The sequence below is a fragment of the Megalops cyprinoides genome, chromosome 5 (assembly GCF_013368585.1).
Source record: "Megalops cyprinoides isolate fMegCyp1 chromosome 5, fMegCyp1.pri, whole genome shotgun sequence".
In the NCBI taxonomy this organism is placed as follows: Eukaryota; Metazoa; Chordata; class Actinopteri; order Elopiformes; family Megalopidae; genus Megalops; species Megalops cyprinoides.
In genome coordinates this window covers 14,169,210-14,188,300 of record NC_050587.1, presented here as the reverse complement: position 1 = coordinate 14,188,300, position 19,091 = coordinate 14,169,210, and the positions used below count along the sequence as shown (strand labels likewise).

General features: G+C 40.9%; 1 protein-coding gene across 1 annotated transcript; it reads left to right on the top strand.

Annotated features, from left to right (window-relative positions):
• Nucleotides 1–1,840: 1,840 nt before the first annotated feature.
• LOC118777540 (thrombospondin-4-B-like) lies at nt 1,841–17,954 on the top strand. Its single transcript, XM_036528575.1, has 22 exons — nt 1,841–2,123; nt 4,442–4,639; nt 5,202–5,449; nt 5,876–5,978; nt 6,298–6,380; nt 6,478–6,529; nt 7,124–7,275; nt 8,929–9,066; nt 9,462–9,539; nt 9,838–9,990; nt 10,386–10,490; nt 10,600–10,707; nt 11,022–11,181; nt 13,494–13,612; nt 13,838–13,890; nt 14,028–14,221; nt 14,998–15,176; nt 15,544–15,592; nt 15,753–15,949; nt 16,412–16,584; nt 16,829–16,968; nt 17,294–17,954. The coding sequence occupies exons 1-22, from the start codon at nt 2,045–2,047 to the stop codon at nt 17,350–17,352; spliced, it is 2,820 nt and encodes a 939-aa protein (XP_036384468.1). The 5' UTR covers nt 1,841–2,044; the 3' UTR covers nt 17,353–17,954.
• The last annotated feature ends 1,137 nt before the right edge of the window (nt 17,955–19,091 follow it).

The following is a 19,091-nucleotide window of genomic DNA, read 5'->3' as shown; positions in this document are numbered from 1 at the left end:
TTCTGCCAATAATCCAGAGTATGATGAGCCTGGCCTTGAACACTCTAAACATTCACAATGATAGCAGTTTCAGATTGCTTCTATGGCACCTCCACTGTCTGATCTACTTGCCACAAAGAACAAGATTACTGGCCCATCACTACTGTCAAATGAAGGATCCCCACTCACAGCCTGCCCGAGGCCACCATGCCATCTCCTGTCCACCTCAAAGGCTAGAGAATGGACCTGTTTTAATTTACTGATGCCTTTTACGTGTTATCACTGTTAACATTACCACTATTGTGCAGGAGCCAATTCATTCACCTTTTCTTGGGGCCAGGGAATATCTTTCCTAATTGCCCTGGGGTTTTTTCTGTTTTTTTTTATTCCCTCTGGAAAATCCACTATGTTCTTTGTAAAGAGCTTTGTGACAACCTGACTTGTAAAAAATCACTATAACAAATTACTTTGTTTTACATTTGATAATTTTCCTGCAGTGCTTACCAGCTGTGGGGCATGTATGTGCCATTGAAATCAGGTTATGGTAACTTAAACCACTCTTATTAACTTGTATTTTTCTTACCTGGAAATGGTCTTCTTGTTCTTCTTTTGCTTTTTTGAGAGCCTCTTTGTCCTTCTTGTATTGTAGTGCCCAGAATGTAACATAGTGCTCTAAGTGTAGCCTGACGGAGGCATGGTATAACATGGATTTATTCTGACTACTATATATTTTATGGCTTCAGCATAATATCTACATACAGATTGACTTCAGTCAACTGTTGTATTACATCCTTTTCATAATAAGCACACTCTTAATTATTATGTTCCATAATGTATTCTTGGATATTACTACAAGCACACTAGCAAAATGATTCCCAAAGTGAATACCTCAAAAACCTCACAATAATGAGTAACAAACATTTACCTTTGACTTATTTATGTACAAGACTGACACTGCAACAATCTTGGCAAGTACTGAATGTCATTCTGAAGCCTCTGAAATGTTTGTTTTAACATGCAGGAACTATGCAGGAACTGTAGATACAATTCAATGTAATTAAAACTGGTATTGCTAGCCACTTTAGGTACATAGGGAGTTGATTAAAACAATTTACAAAAATCCTTGATGGCCCTATTGTTCATTGTTCTTGCAATATTACAGACTGGATAAATGTTTGTTTTTCCAGCACTTATTCCGACATACATTCCTTGTGGAATCAGACTTCCACATGTTACTGTATGCATGATAAATAAGATGTCTAAACACAGCTAATAGCCTCATCTCTCAGGGGAGCTTGGGTCACAAGCTGTGTGGAAGAGTGTTTTTGATTTTGGACAGTGGATTTTCAGAAGAGCGGCAATGGTAACAGAGAAATATTCGGCACATCAAGGATTCTGATTCTAACCTTCTCTTGAAGGTAAAATACTGTGAAATGTGGTGACATATAAAATGTATGTGTAATAGTGTATAATATTAACCTATGTGCTCTAAGAGGGTAATGCTGAGCCATACTGGAAATTGATTTAAAAGGATTCTACAAGACTTGTGCCGAGCCACCTACTTTTAAACACAGTATGCATAGACCTCAATGCTGCATGAATACTCAGTTGGATATCAAGATACAAAAAAAGATACACTGCATAATAGGTCAGCCATTAAAAGATTTATGTGTAACTGTAAAACTGAACAAGCTGTGGATATACAGTTCACAGGGTTTACACAATCGAAAGGAAAGAGGAAAGACATGAAAAAAGTAAAGGATCCCACACATGGCTCCCAGGAGCCAATAGGCTGGCAGTGCTTGGTCACACCTTCTCGGTGTGGGGCCATCCATAGTGCTTAAACCCTCTCTCCGTCACCACTCCGGGTCTCATTCACAAGGAAACTGAACCGTCCGGTACCCAGACGCCCCAGGAGACACCTCACTCTAAAGCTATGACCGTCTAGGCTCTTGCCTTTTATAAGCCAGTCAGATACCGGGAGCATTTAATTCACTGCAGCTGTGCCACAGAGGAGCACTGATACTGGACTATAAGAGTTGCTATAAGAGTGAAAGTTAAGACAATGGGTCCTTGGACAAGGCTGCTCTTCCTCTTGCAAGTGTTGTCACAGTTGTGTTTAAGTCTACAAGGCGAGAACTCAGGTGAGTAATTGCAAATTTGCTTTATCTCACATTAATCCCACTTGCCGCTCTCCTGTAGATCCTTTAATTGTGATTGGTTTTACACACATTGATATTGTATTCTACCAAACACTCACCTCCTTGTTTGTCCATCTACAAAGTCTTATGTTAACAGTCACAGTTTAATTCATAAAATATATTTAATTTCCTTAAAATGTGATATTTCAAGGCAAAATCCATGTTCAACCACAACATGATTAGAATTGATCAAATTGTGTATAGATGTGTAAAACCAGAATCTGTCTGTATCATAACCCTGCACGTAATTTCTTTATGTGATCTGAGACAAGCCTCTTTGTGTAAAAATGGAGTTGGGTTCAATCTGAACTCTGCTTGCTCCAGAGGAAATGATTTACCACTGGCATTTGGTTCAGCTCCCTCTCCATCTCAGTCTCACAGGTTGCTTTTACAGTACATCAGCAGAAAAGTGTGCGATGACTATAACAGACACGGTGATTGATAATATTGAAAAGAATTGTACTGGACCCAACACAAATGAAAACATAAAGGATTCTTTTACTACTGGCATACTTATACTGGCTAAGATGAATACATATGCCTGTGTATTTGACCAATGTTATCATTCTGTATTTATAGATTGTTAGATTGCTGTGGTGTACTGATTCATTCAGATCTGAGTGTTTTTTTACAGTTCATGTGGCAAAGCACATGCAGATCATTTCCATGACTTTAGTGGCCCCTCTGGCACTGTGTTTCACCTGGGTTTGATTTCTTCAAACGCCACTGCAAAAACCCACACTTGGAAGCAATCTGTGATGGCTTGCATGCTATAACGCAGCCGCCACACTAAACAAACACCCACTATTTCTTTCAGCCAGAGTGCACGGCAAGTTAAGCATCAGAACAAGCCTTTCATTTGGTTTCCCTTGTTAATAATAAATCACCATTCTGTATATTTTGCTGGTATTTTCTGTGGTGGTTGGTTTGAGGTCCAGCATCTGTTGTTATGAGCTTCAGACATACTGTAAGCACTGGCACATACTGATGAAGTGTTTTAGTTTTGTAGTGGAATATCATCCAGTTTCCAGGTTTGGTGATTTTATCACAGAAGAAACAAGAGTGACCCCCAATTTCTTTCCCTCTGTGAGCTAAATGGACATGATTTTAAGAGTTTTATTTCTCTTTATAGACCCAAAATGTCTCTTTAGATGTGAGGTTTTCAATGTACATTTCTTGATATATACTCCTTGTTGGACAAACTATGCATCTCCCTACATCAAAAGGCAAAACAAAGGGATCTTGTTGGGGAGGGGGGTGTAAAGAGACATTTCCAAGTAATGACTTAAGAAGCAAACGACTCAGACTTGACTGACCACAGTCAAAGCAAGACAATTAAACAAAGCTTTGGGTGCGTGATTGTGTATGTACTGTTTTTGGGAGAGAACTTGTGTTTGGGCCAAGTCACGTTTTGTCAAACAGTGCCCTATCTGTTGGAGTAACATCCATCCACGCGACATCCGGGCATGCTAGAACAATTGCTGCGGTAAAACCTTAAACAAATTGCCCTTCAGTGCTCAGAAAGGTAAGACGGAGTGTGGGAAGCTTGACAGAGGCACTTTGTTTGAAGGCCTGGTCACGTTTGACTGCAAGCATTCAGACCATCACTCTATACCACTCTCAGGCACGCTGGAACAATTGTGGGCTGAAGGAGCGATGTTGGGAGACTCAGCGAGTTTATCATGACAGCAAAAATGCATCCCTCTCATTCAAAGGAAGAGATCAGATACTAGAAAGTTGGCAGCAGAGGGCAAATTCCTGAAGCATTTGCTACCAATTTGCTGCAGAGTGCCTTCCCTGTTTTTCAAGTGTGCTCATGATAGTCAGCTGTGCAAAAATATTTGACGGATAATTTCAGTTACATCCTTTTGTTTTGTATAATTTTCAGACTAATGTACAATATTTATAACTACTGTTTTCCATGTTCCTTTTATTCATCATATACATATAATGATATACAGCTAATATTCTTGCACTGTCACTCACAAAATCAGCAAGTTTCTATGGAGACATGAATAGGCAACCATTTGCTGTAGTCTCATAGATATCTCTCTCTCAGTTCTCAGGTTGTTTTTCAAGTAATAATTATGTCATTTGAGTTTAGTGAGATCCAGTAATTGTCCAGTTATTAAAGTGGTTTAGAATCAGATAAACCCAGGTAACCCCTTCCGATATGAAAGCTGCCTACTTTGTCCTCCAGACTAACTTATCTTTGGATAACTTTACTTGAACTGGTGCTCACTGGACCTTTTGCCTTGCAGTCTATGATCTCCTTGCATCACCGGAATGTTTGCCAGACCTGCTACAGGGAGGACTCAAAGCCCAGTCTGTGAATGAAGCTTTTATTCTCACATCGTTCAAACTCCAGCCCAAGACTGGCACCACTGTATTTGGCCTTTATAATCCAAGGGACAATGGCAAATATTTTGAGTTCACAGTGCTGGGAAAGCTCAACAGAGGTAGGTGTACCATGTCTGCATTCTTTCACCTAGTTCTGTGATCTACTACCATTCACAGCAGCAATCTGTCTGTAGGGGTAGTCAATGCAGGCGTGAATGCTACTATTACAGTTACTCATGAAGTCCACTTCTGTTCAATTTACCTATAAAATTTTGATCTGTCTTCCAATCATAATGAAAAAGGTTAATTTCTCACTTTAAGGTAAGTATATGAGAAATTACTTAGAAACTGTGTTAAAGATGGCTGCTCTTGATTTTGAACCTTGGTCCTTGCTGTCTGCAACTCAGAGTAAGGGGTTTGATTAGCTCAATTAGTAAAAGACCATGGTCCTCAATCAAAGGAACTATTCACACTCTTGTTATGGCTCTGTGGTGTGACACATGGTCTCTCGTGTCCACTCACAGCAGCTCTGCTATAGGTGCATACACTAAGGTGGCCAGAGTCTGAACTCTAACACAAAAAGGTAGTTCCCAGGTGGTCTGTGGTGACTGTCATTTTGGAGATGGTACCCCTCTGACTGGAGATAACTGACTAGCGGAGGCCCCCCTTTCTTTGGGACAGCGACCCTGCGGTACCTGAGGAGCGACGGGCGGATGAGCACCGTCACCTTCAGCAACGTGCAGCTGGCGGACGGGCGTCGGCACACCGTCATGTTCCGGCTGAAGGGCCTGCAGCATGGCCCCTCCGGTGTGGAGCTCTACGTGGACTGCCGGCTCGTGGAGACTCTCGCAGACCTGCCCGCCGCCTTCCGAGGCCTGCCTGCCGGACCCCCCGTGGTGGAGCTCAAGTCCATGCAGACAAAAACGCAGGTAGGTATCATGGCTGTGAGGTCCAAATAAGCTCCTTAATGTGGACAGAATAATGGAAAACCGAGATTAATCCAGACATCAATCATTACAGTTGAATCATTGTTCACCGAAGTGTTTACTAAATTAACTCAAAATCTGTGCCCCAAAGGAACTGAATTTTAGTTAATATGCATATATTTTCTGAGAAGCAATATATCATTCTCATACCTTCCATATTTTGTGCAAATTGTCTTGAATCATTAGACAATAATTTATCTGTAGTCAGGAGCAGTAGTAAATCCAGGCAAGTGGATCTGTTTCTATTGAGATCCCCATGGTTGCCATTATGGAGCAGAAAGTCATTAGAGTACTTTTCACAGTTTGGATTGATGGCGCCTCCAGGATCCATATTTCTACCAGTCATATGTCCTTTACTTGTTTTGGCAGGATGAGCTGGAAGAACTGAAGCTGGTAATTGGCGATTCATTTGAAAATGTTGCTTCCTTGCAAGACTGTTATTTTCAGCAGAGTGACTCAGTGCAAGCTTTGGGTAAGGCTTTCTAAAACATAAAACTTTTACTGTATTTTGTCTAATATGCAGTCAGAGATTTATATGGATATATGGTTGTTGCATGCGGTTACGTATGCTTTATATGGTTCTCTGATCACATTTACCTGAAGTTTGCCAGCATGATTGTGTGTTTTGTATAAAATATTTTAGAATAGTAAAGTGACTTGAAACTTAATCTTGAGGCTTGTGTATCCTTTTCATATCCCTTGATAGGAAATTATTTCCCTTGATAAGGAACAGATTCTTATTGTCTATGATGTGGGAGACCTATTCTAGCTAATGGGACATTTCCATACAGGTGTCAATACAAAGCAGCTGTCCAATCAAATGCTTGAGCTCACCAAAGTCATTGCAGAACTGAAAGATGTCCTCACCCAACAGGTAGCCCTTTTATTTGAATTCAGTAATCTCATTTTTTGCAGACTTTCATCTTATTCAGGTCTTGATCTGTAAATGCCTTGTGTTGTTTTGGTTAAAGGTCAAAGAGACTTCTTTCCTGAGAAATACCATTTCAGAATGTCAAGCCTGTGGTAAGACACAGTTATTGAACAAATTGTCCTTAACATTTTGTTATAATTTTGCTTGTTAAAATTAAAAAAATTGTTAAAATTATATATTATTTTGTAGTATGTTGTATTATTTTGCTCATTTTAAACCAATGGGTTTTTATTTTAGCTGTATTTTTTCCAGTTAGTAGTACTTATCTCGTAAACAGTTCAATAATTATGCAATTAATTCAAATAATATAACACTGATGTGGATTAAATATATTTGAAATATATTTGAAATAGACAGCCATGTTAATTATAACTTCATATATATTTACCAGCAGACAGTATGTACATACACCCAGAACCCTGGAACGACAGTGTGTAACTGTGATGTTGGGTATGACACCACTGACATTCTATTCTGGCCACTTAATCCATATCTGTGACAGGACACCTTCCATAGGGCAATATGTATTTTATGTCATAGGGTTTCTCTCTTTCTTGGGCATTGTGTTTACTAAAAATATTTATTATTTGTTAAATTGATAATAATATCCGTATTAACTTATTAATCATAGAAATGATAGCATTGTGATATACACCTAAAGTGTGACCATTTTGGTGTATTCAAAGGACTGGGCGGCACAGAGATTGTCAAGCCGAGGTGTGGCCCTGGAGTGTGCTTCCGGGATGACATGTGTTTCGAGACAGCAGACGGGGTTGAATGCGGACCCTGTCCCGATGGGTACACTGGTGATGGGTTCAGCTGTGACGACGTGGATGAGGTAATGGCCTTGGTCCAATCAGACTCTGCGTTAGAGCTGATTTTCAGCCTCTCTTTCAGGATGGTTCCACAGCATTTAGTAAATGTCAGGACACTGAATGAATCATGTGATGCTAGGGCTTGTGCTGTTTGTTGACATAATATGATCCCGTTTAAACTAAACTGAAATACTTTACATGATAATTTAGAAAGTTTTCTAAATGAATGTAAAATGTAGACCATGATGCTTATGCACAGTATGTGTTTAAAGACTTGATTATTTTTGGCATACATTGTAGATTATATTTCAGTTATAGAACTGTTAAAACATAATTTTTGCCACAAATACAGGGTGACTGACAAGTCACAGCACTATCATACACATTTGACTAAACAAATAAAATTTAAACAAACAGTATGATATAAAAAGGATATCTTGTGGCTACAGACATAAACCGGACACTCCAACTTGTTCAAAACCTTTCGGCAAGAATGAAGTTGTACATACCACTGTATATACAGATGTATAATGACTTGTGGCTCACTCTGTACTTATGTTGACATAAGGTATGTGCTTGAATGAAATATGGGAACATAAAAATTGTTTTCAAGCATCTATGGTCAAGTTTGTTGTACACGTGTGTGTGAAGAAATTTGCCCAGAATATTACTATTTCAACTGTGACATTGGAAGGCACATTTTTAGCATGCTGTTCTCTCTTGCCTAAACAAGGCACCCTGACACAGAACACATAACTTTCTCAAGCAAAGGGATTACATAGTGACGCCATGAGATTCTCTCATAACATCTCACAAGAAGGCATGTTGAACTCAGACAATTCAGGTGAGCTAAATATTTCCCAGTAACACTCACTGACCGCATTGCCCCTCACCTCTCTAAGAGGGCCCAATGCAATGGATCATTTTCATTGAAAAAAAAAGTCATAATCAGCTCTCATTTCCACCCTCTATCACTCAGTTGTCACCTGAGAAACACACTGATTAGGTGTCAGTACTGGATGTTCATTTGAATTATTGCAAACAACTGGAAATGCATGCTAAAACAGAGTACTGTGTTTCTGCTGAAGATATGCTATGCTTATAAATTAGATTAATTTATCAGTGTTGATATAGTTTACACACTGTATTCCTAAATCACATTGCATTGCTCTAGTATTTTATGCACTATTTGTCCTCAAACAGCACTCAAGAATAAAAAATAAAGTGTCAATTATGGTGATTTAGGGATGAGTGATGTAAGTGAATGGAAGATGATTGAAGCTGAAGAATAATGTTGGGGACCTCTCATCCGCCACTAAGTTTCTCCTCAACTAAAGAAATGATGCGTGAATAATCATCAATCCTTTACAATTCTGAATGAATCTTATAATCTGTTTACATACGGTATGTATTTTACATGATTTCAGTCCAAAGTTGATTGAAATGGATTTCCAGGAGTGTGGCATCTACAGCACTGTAGTGTAATGCAATACAACACAAAGCACTCAGGCAGCTTTGTCTTGGCAATGCCACACAGTACATTCAGGAACTTTTGAAATGTATGATGTCGAGACCCAGGGAAGTTGGAATCCTGCTTGGATTAAAATTCCACCCTGAGCTCTGTGCATCTGTTCTGGTTGTCTGTGAGGTGACACGCCGGTACCCTGTGCTTTCAGTGTCAGTTTAACCCCTGCTTCCCCGGAGTGCAGTGTGTCAACACGGCCCCTGGCTTCCGGTGCGAAGCCTGCCCGCTTGGCTACACTGGTCAGATCCTGGAGGGAGTGGGCATCACCTACGCACAGACACACAAGCAGGTAAGTAAGTGAGCAGCAGTGTTAGAGTGTCCATCCATCACACAGTATGTACTGTACCAAGTCTTTCTCATATTATTTTCAGCATTTCATTGAAATGGTCGATGGTTTACCAAATGAATGAAGTGGTTCCCTGTTAAATTGAGTGACTTTTCAAGTCTCATTGATAAAAATACTTGCTTGAGTTGTTTGGTAGTAGATAAAACATACACAACACTTTCACACTTGCCACTTTATTTAATAAAGAGTAAAGGTAAGAACTATATTTCATGTGATTGTGGATTTTAAATGCTGAAAGATACCACTCCACTCAAGTGTTTTATTTGGGTTTCTGGCTGTTTTTGATTGTTTTGAGAATCTAAGTTTTTTTTTCTCATTCGTTTCCATGTTGTCTGCAGACATGCGATGATGTGGATGAGTGCAAAAGACCAGATAACGGAGGCTGCACACCTAATTCTATCTGTCACAACTCTGTGGTAAGAAAATGGCCCTTTATTCAGATGACTCACGATAACATGTTCAACCAGAGACAAGCAGAGAATAACATTTGCCAAATACAAGAAAAATAAAGAAGGATGCATGACTATATGTATGTGTGCACATCCATTCCCGTGCGTTTGTGTGCGTGAGATCAATCTGAGAGGCCTAATTAATGGATGTCCTTAATGCATGGCTAGGGTTGAGCGAGTCAAAGGTCCAGCCGGTATTGTTTCTGGGGTCTTGAAGACTACAAGGTGTGGACTGGGTTTCTCTCACACTGCATCATCTCCCCAGGGCTCGTACCACTGCGGCAGCTGCAAGGAGGGCTACGTGGGCGACCAGGTGAAGGGCTGCAAGCCAGAGAGGAGCTGCGGGAACAGCCTGCTGAACCCGTGTGACGTCAATGCGGAGTGCAAGGTGGAGAGGGACGGCAGCATCAGCTGCATGGTGAGAGCCTGCTCAGGTCACCTGCTGCAACAGTGCAGGACCTGCAACGAAGTGCCATGCATAGAATGAGAGGATTGCACTGCCCTGGGGTCCCTGCTTACTGTATGAAGAGCCCTTCCAGGTGCCCCTTCATTTGATTTTGTCCTTCAAGCCTGACAACTCACATAATTAAATTCTGTGCTGGGACAGGCAGCTAGGCTGGCCTTTCCTACACTCAGTTTATTAATTCAGGCAACTGTGGAGAGTAAATATTTGTCACTCAGCTGAATCTTAAGTACCTGGATTTGAGTGGAGCTGTCATCTTCTTGGAAGACCAAGAGGTCTGTAACAGAAACTAACCTAACAGCAGATTTGATGCCGTCCATTGTCATCACACATGTGTCTCTATGTTTCAGTGTGGCATTGGCTGGGCAGGAAATGGCTATCTGTGTGGCAAAGACACAGACATTGACGGGTATCCTGACGAGAAACTCAGATGCAAAGATCCAAACTGCAAAAAGGTAACCAGACATAATTCCGTGTGAAATGCATTCAATCAGTAACTTGTGTGACAGAAGATTGATTTCAGAATTTTTGACACAGAGCACTAACCTTTCCATCCCCCTTCAGGACAATTGTGTCTATGTCCCGAATTCGGGGCAAGAAGACGCGGACAAGGACGGGAAAGGAGACGCATGTGATGAGGACGCAGATGGGGACGGCATTCTGAATGAGCAGGTATTACATTACATTAATGTCATTTAGCAGACGCTCTTACCCAGAGGGACTTACACAGATTTGTTATCCATTGACACAGCTGGATATTTACTGAAGTGGCTGTGGGTTAAGTAACTTGCCCAAGGGTATAGCAACCCCCTGACAGGGAATCAAACCAGCAACCTTTGGTTATAAGCCCTGCTCTTCTGTCACTGTGCTACACTGCCACCCACAACTTATTAAAGGCAGAACCCACCCCACTCATAGCTGCCCCGCCAGCAATGATTTCAAACCCAGCATGCTGTAACCCGGGTTCCTACCTCTCCACTGCACAGGACAACTGCTGGCTCAAGCCGAACGTGGATCAAGCCAACAGTGACAAGGACAGCCATGGCGACGCCTGTGACAACTGCCGCATGGTGGTGAACCCGGACCAGCGGGACACGGACGGTGACGGCAAAGGGGACGCCTGCGATGATGACATGGATGGGGATGGTGAGGAAACAAATTTCACACCACAGCTTCTCCTCACACAGTGAAGAGCAGGGTTAGGACCAACTCAATGGAGTCTTGAACACTGAAAACAGCACATGGTTCCCCTGTCAACACCTCTGAAAGCCACCTCTTAACATTAAAGCATAAGCAGCCAAAGCTATTTCTCCTCAAGAATGAAGAGCTTCACTTATTGTTGATGGATGTTTACTGTTTACATGTCAACTATTTAGACTAGCTACATTATTTGAGAGCTTAACAGACTCCATATTGGGGAAGATTTAGCTGCATAATTGAGATGTTTTAAAAAAGGTCTATTTATATACTTGAATTTTATTGTGGGATACAAGAAAAGCTCCTCATTCAAAGGCTCAACAGGGTAAGTTCACTTCCCTGACAAAAACACCACAGTTGCAGGTAAATGTAGACTTTTTGTCTATAATAGGAAAAAGAGTAGAATAATGTAGCACACCCACACATGGTTCTCAGCTGCACTACTGCAGTAGATGGTTTTTAGAGATTTTAATAACAGATGCTAGAGTCTGAGTCTCTTTTGGTGGTACTTTATCCTGGATCAGTTAGAGGAAATGACTCTTCCAACACTCTGTCATGCTGAGAGAAAACCTCTCAAAGGCCATATGTCCACTCCACAGTTTACATTACCTAGCCCTTTTGGCTAAAAAGTGGTATCCATCCTGTTCTGAGTGACTCCATTTGTTTTCAGTAGTGGTGATTAATGATGTGGAGCCCGTTTAAAATACTCCAACAGTCTGTGTATTTTTGAAATGAGTTCTTTCCAATTAAATTGAAGAGGAAAACCAACAGTGGGGAGTAAAGCTTGAAATATAAAGCCACAAAGTTAAAAAAGCCTTAGAATACGCTCCCATTTTTGGAAAAAAAAATGAACAGATAGTGTCTGTGACAATGTTTATAAGTTCTTTTTACTGTTTTCTGAAACTAATTCAAAGGAGTTCACATTTACATTCATATTTATTCATTCGGCAGACCTCTTATCCAGAGTGACTCAATAGTGGATTCGATAGTTTTAGGCAGTTAGTTGTACAGATAGGTTAGATTCATTACATTTTGAATCTTTAGTACGTAACTTGAAAAACCAAAATCTGTCTGTGGCTCAAAACACATTTGCCTTGTGATAAAGGGATGGACATGTACTGTAATCAAAAGGTTGCAGGTTTAATTCTCATGTGGGGCAGGAGCACTACCACTGTACCTTTAAGCAAGATTATTACCCTGAATTGTTTCAGTAAATATACAGCTGTATAAATGGGCGATATGTATGTCCTGCAAGTTCCTCTGGATGAGCATATCCGCTAATTCACCAATAATATTAACCATTTGATTAATCATTGTTATAGAAAAAAATCAAATTTATTTCTGTATTTGACAGAATTTTAATGAAAAAATAATCCTTACAGACACATAAGGGAATCTGTCAGGATCCACTCTCCCTTTTCAAAGCTATTTATTCTTAATATGAGCTGGAGCCAAATGTTTAAAAGTGAATGAAAAATAACTTCTATGTAAACATTTCACAGGGGCATTGTGGATAGCAGCGCCACCTTGTGGTAGCATAATAAAACCACATAGACGCAATGACATTCGCCTCACATGTGTGAAGTTCAGTGTTTTTCCTTACAACTTCCATTAGATTCATTAAATATTTTAACCAAAAGATATTCAAGGCTATAATCACATTTTAATAACTGACTTCTTCTGTGAAGTATCATTGCATCAATATTTGTAGGTCTGGTTTCAAGGACTTTTCTTCTTTCCTGGAGGCTTTTCATGTGCTAACCAGGTGACTGATTTGGACCTAAGAGTTCAGGTTCTGGTTTCAGGGCCCCCGGACCCAGCAGATATTGCTGACTGAGGATAATGGTCAGTAGAAACAAAGCTCTCTTTAAAAAGAGACTGTCAAAAATATATAGTCTGAAAATGTTTGTGTTGTTTTGGACAGAGCCCGATTCTATGAAGGTACAGAACTGGTGGCTGATTCTGGTGTGACTATTGACACCAAATATTTTAACCAAAAGATATTCAAGGCTATAATCACATTTTAATAACTGACTTCTTCTGTGAAGTATCATTGCATCAATATTTGTAGGTCTGGTTTCAAGGACTTTTCTTCTTTCCTGGAGGCTTTAACTTTACCTGACTGACCCACATTCAAGAGCTAACCACACGCAGAGTACATGTGTTCTGAGCAGGATCTATAGAGTTACTACTGCCGGATTATGTGGGATGTTAAAGGAATGACCCTGTCTGTAACTGCCCTAATTTCCATCTACCTTCAGGCCTGAAGAACTTCCTGGACAACTGCCAGAGGGTTCCCAACCGTGACCAGCTGGACAGAGATGGTGATGGAGTCGGGGATGCTTGTGACAGCTGCCCCGACATTCCCAACCCCAACCAGGTAAGACTGTTTCTCAATGGCCCAAACCTCCATGCTGATGCTGCGCTGTGCAATGTTGAATGTACGAACTGCATAACACACTTTGTGAAACAGCAGTGGCCCCGCTAATGTCATGACACATCTACTGGGCAGTGTAATGTCAAGCTGCTACTGAACTACAGTACAGAATTGTTTCAAATGTTCCTAATCATGTTTTTAACTGGAATCTCCCTTTCCCCATTTTAGTCAGATATTGACAATGATCTTGTTGGAGACTCCTGTGACACAAATCAAGACAGGTAATACTAACAGGAATCACTGTATGGATTCATTAAGTTCACTTTAGAAAAGAAACGCTGCATTCTGAAATACCAAGTGGAATGCAAAGCTAACAGGGAACCATTGCATCATTTTTGTATTTTTTGGTCTGTCACAGTGATGGTGACGGGCACCAGGACTCAAAGGACAACTGTCCCAACGTCATCAACAGCTCACAGCTGGACACAGATAAAGACGGCATCGGGGACGAATGTGATGATGATGATGACAATGACAACATTCCAGACTTCCTCCCACCTGGACCAGACAACTGCAGGCTGGTGCCCAACCCTGACCAGCTCGATGAGAATGGTATCCGATGTGATGATCTCAGAACCACATAAACTTGTACCTTAATCCAACATTCTGTAGACAAGGCAATCAGGTTCATGGGCGCCACTTCAGTTGGATAAAATTAACCAAAACCCTGATCCTTGGGCCATACAAATATTCATTTGGTCTATTAAGATGAGCAAATTATCAGCAAACATATCGAATATAACTGAGAAAGCACCTGATCAGCAAACATACACAACATGACCAAGAGATGTGCAATTCAGTATGTTAAGTTACTGTACATGATAATGTAATAATAATACAAAGTGATAACAGCTATTTGCTTTCTTAACATGCTGTCACACGCTATAGACACGGTCTGGCTCAGGAGTGATCAGACGGGAGGCTGGAAATGAAGCTTTCCAGTCTGCAGACTGGAATTTATTGAACAGCAGCCAAAAGGCTGAAACAAAACAAACAACTTCTTTAGGCTCACCCTCACAAGTCTGCCAACAGAAAAGAATAAAGTGAAATCAAGTGATCAGGTTGTAACCTGATCAACAGGCCTCAAGGCCAGAAGAGTCACTGATACAGGCTGACAAAACTCCTCCCTCTGTTTCTCTCGAACACAGCAAATGCAATGGGAAGTAGTCTCGAAGGAGCAGAGACACATTTCAGAGTTGTATGCAGAACTGCATTTCTTACTTAACTGCTGAACTGTCATTTTTAAATACATCTGGGTTAACATGTTGCATTTCTGACATGAGGTCATGTCTCACTTTGCGGGCTTGGCCTTACCTGTTTTTGATCAGGTGACGGAGTGGGAGACATCTGCGAATCAGATTTTGACCAAGACAAGGTGATCGACAGGATCGACAACTGCCCTGAGAACGCCGAGATCACCCTGACTGACTTCAGGGCCTACCAGACTGTGGTGCTGGACCCTGAGGGCGATGCTCAGATCGACCCCAACTGGGTGGTTCTTAATCAGGTGACCCACCAGCATTCTGACTAGAAAAAGTACATGGAAATTCCAGTATGCAATTTTACATTACATTATTGTCATTTTGCCATGCTATAATCAAGAGCAACTTAAATAGGTCACAATTTCACCCATTTATACAGCTGTATATTTACTGAAGCAATTGTGGACTAGGTACCTTTCCCAAGGGTACAGCAGCAGTTCCCCAGCAGGGAATTGAACCAGCAACCTTTTGGTTAAAGCCCTGCTCCTTACCAAAATCCTACACTGTCACCCCAATATTAAGTGAAACTTTGAAGCATGCTGAATGTGTTTTATGATGCCAGCCAGCCACATTATATTGGGTGAGTAATACTCTATCCGTATCTCCCATCAGGGCATGGAGATTGTGCAGACAATGAACAGTGATCCTGGACTTGCTGTTGGTAAGAGCAATCTAACATCACATTCTGTTAGGTGACTGTTAGATTTGATGAAGATGGTATTGCCAGGCAACCGTTTTTAGACCACCATCACAGCCCTCTTGCCTGTGTTGGTGGCCGGAGCGGTGGCTGTCATCTGATCAAACGCTGCGATGGTGTCCAGGTTACACAGCCTTCAGCGGGGTGGACTTTGAGGGCACCTTCCACGTGAACACAGTGACAGACGACGACTACGCCGGCTTCATCTTCGGCTACCAAGACTCGTCCAGCTTCTACGTGGTGATGTGGAAGCAGACGGAGCAGACTTACTGGCAGGCCACGCCCTTCAGAGCCGTGGCTGAGCCCGGGATCCAGCTCAAGGTAAAGTCCGGTCCCGAGCCCTGCTTATTAAAAGTTAGTGCAACTTCAGACTGCTGGCAGTAGAAAGTAGAGCCAGCAGTGCTAATTCTCTGCAGTTTCCCCAGGGTATGACAAGTCTGTAAGTTGATCTAATTCCAATAATTAACAGCCCAAATTTAAAAGTCCATCATGATCACTGATCTTTAATCACATCTGACCCAGATCTTGAAAAGGTCTGTTGAACATGACAGTCCTCAGCACTACGAAATTGGATTCTCAGATCATTTTAAGGCTAATAAAAGCACATAAAGTACTTACATTTTCATGGGGTAAATGAAAGTTGATCAATCTGATGTCACTTTAATCTGATCAGAAAAAGCACACTTCTTGTGACTGGCATGTCACATTAATGCCAATCAGAGGGGAAAATGCAACATATGAAGATAAAAGCAACCTTCTTCCTTATTCCTCTGCCCTCCGCAGGCAGTGAAGTCACAGACTGGCCCTGGGGAGCACCTGAGGAACTCCCTCTGGCACACGGGAGACACCACTGACCAGGTGCGGCTGCTGTGGAAGGACCCGAGGAACGTGGGCTGGAAGGACAAGGTCTCCTATCGGTGGTACCTCCAGCACAGGCCCCAGGTTGGATACATACGGTAAGATGGAAAGAACCACAGCTCGGGCTACCATATTATTCATGCTGAAGAGATAGGAAAAAGAAGCAGCATCATGTGCTAACCAGGTGACTGATTTGGACCTAAGAGTTCAGGTTCTGGTTGCAGGGCCCCTGGACCCAGCAGATATTGCTGACTGAGGTTAATGGTCAGCAGAAACAAAGTTCTCTTAAAAAGAGACTTTCAACAATATTCTGTCTGAAAATGTTTGTGTTGTTTTGGACAGAGCCCGATTCTATGAAGGTACAGAACTGGTGGCTGATTCTGGTGTGACTATTGACACCACCATGAGGGGAGGACGGTTGGGAGTGTTCTGCTTCTCTCAGGAAAACATCATCTGGTCCAACCTCAAGTACCGCTGTAATGGTAAGAGGTGTCAGTCATCTGTGGGGTTTTGTTCAAGCTATAGCCTGGTCGCTAAATGGTTCCCCTTTCAGAATGGAAAAGTTTATCCCGTTCCATAAAAATAGCAATTTGAAAAATGTGTGCTGTTGTGGGAGGTAACGTACAGCAATGCTGTCCTCTCGTATATGGATGTTAGACTTGTTAATATTTCAGAAATGAATCATTTTCAAGACTTTTTGTCTAAGCTTGGAGGACTACAAATTCGTGACTGGGGGGATACAGTACTGTGCATTTTAATGTTGATCCAAAGCTGAGGCATGATCTCCTGTTCAATGTCTCTCCACAGACACCATCCCTGAGGACTTCCAAGCTTTCAATGCGCAACACACTGGTGATTCTCTCTAATGAAAGAGAGAAGTGTGAGCCATGATCAAACTATGTGACCTCCAAGGAGAAATCACAAACTCCACCTGAAATGGTCATTTCATTACTAAAGTCTTCCTTAGAAAGTCCACCCACTATTGTTTATACACAGTACAGGATTTATGCTGTGCATTTCACATTTACAATTATAAAAGTAATGAACTGGTTATCTGAAAAATGTCTGTAATGGCATTTTCCATTGCCGGCTATCTTAATGTACTATTAAGGCAGAGATTCCCTTTACACTAACACTTGTTTTATTTCTGGGGATATCAGTGTATAGAGAGAATCCTCTCAAAATCTGACATCCAGATCACATGGGAGAGAAAAATGTATAATAAGCTATGTAGCAACTGACATAAGTCACCCAAATAATCCTGCAATAAATCATTGAAGTCTAAGAGACATGAGACACAAAAAAAATCCTGAAGGGAAGGTACTGTTAATCTCCTAAAAACAAAAGTAATGAGGGAGAACATTGTAAATCGGTTTTCAAACTTCATTTCAATCTGAATTTGCTTTGAAACAACATTCAGACGGGCACACACATTTTTTCACATCAGTTTTGCTTAAAGAACTGACTCGCTTATCATTGAAATGTTTTTATTGAATTTGATTTAAATAAAATAGCTATTAAAATATTCTCAATGGGGTTGTACTAATTCATTCCTTTTCCTGCACTAACTGAGGTTCACAGGCAGAGTCTGAGTTTGATAACTAAGGACTTATCTCTTAAGACACAAAACAAATATCAGGAAGAATTCAAGAGATAAACATTTTGAGATGAAAAACAGGAAGACACTTTCAGCAATCAAGCAGTCTGTATTCTGTATTCATATTGTTTCATATTGTTTAAGGGGGCTTTCATTTCCAGAGAGCAATTCTGGTAATACACCAGACTACAGCAACAACTGAAATTCAGGTTATTATGCACACATTTATCACAGCACCCCGCCATCCAGGCCATCCAAGAAATTTAGGTAAAAAATATCTAACAAGGTATTTACACATTGCATACATTTGTATGTGCTAATTGCTACTTTTGCAACTCCAGAATCATATTGTAATGAATAATGATTCCCAAAATGTACCAGCATGCATGGAACCACTTTACTCTAAAAACTGTAATATAAAAGGTTGAGATGCTAATTTAAGAAGATTTTCTATGTCTGTTGTGTTCAGGGGTCTGTAGATGGAGAACTGATCTGGAGGTACATAATGCAGTTAAATGCCATACAGGAGGTTGCTACCGCAAAGGATTCTTGATCAGATGTACTTGCAGAAACTTCCAGTTGACTCTGAGTCAACAGTCTTCCCACACCTGAATATGATCACCAAGTACAAGATAGAGGCAATAGACAGGTGTAAGACTGCAAGTGGTACTGTACACCAAAGGCACATAGCTGTGATTGAAAAAAGCATTAAAAATCACACTAAAAAGTATTCAAATTGTACAACTGAGGTCATTTCAGGTAAGGGTGGAGCGTGCATGTTACAACCATGGTTTCTATAGAAGCTGCTCGACAGCTTAGTGTAGCCAAAAAAAAAAAAAATCCCAATGCAAAAAAAAAAAAAAAAATTGCATTTTTAACAAAAACAGTTGATGCATTTCTATCACAAACTGTCAACAGTGAAGATATGTACACAAAACAAATGAACTGGAAAGCACCATTTTAAATCAATTCACAGGTACATAATTTTTTTGACCAAACTCACTTTGA

Coding starts and splice junctions, on each gene's coding strand:
- LOC118777540 (XM_036528575.1), top strand. CDS start 2,045: ATGGGTCCTTGGACAAGGCTGCTCTTCCTCTTGCAAGTGTTGTCACAG. Junction 7,276..8,928: donor GCTGTGACGACGTGGATGAG/GTAATGGCCTTG, acceptor CTGTGCTTTCAG/TGTCAGTTTAACCCCTGCTT. Junction 14,222..14,997: donor TGACCAGCTCGATGAGAATG/GTATCCGATGTG, acceptor GTTTTTGATCAG/GTGACGGAGTGGGAGACATC.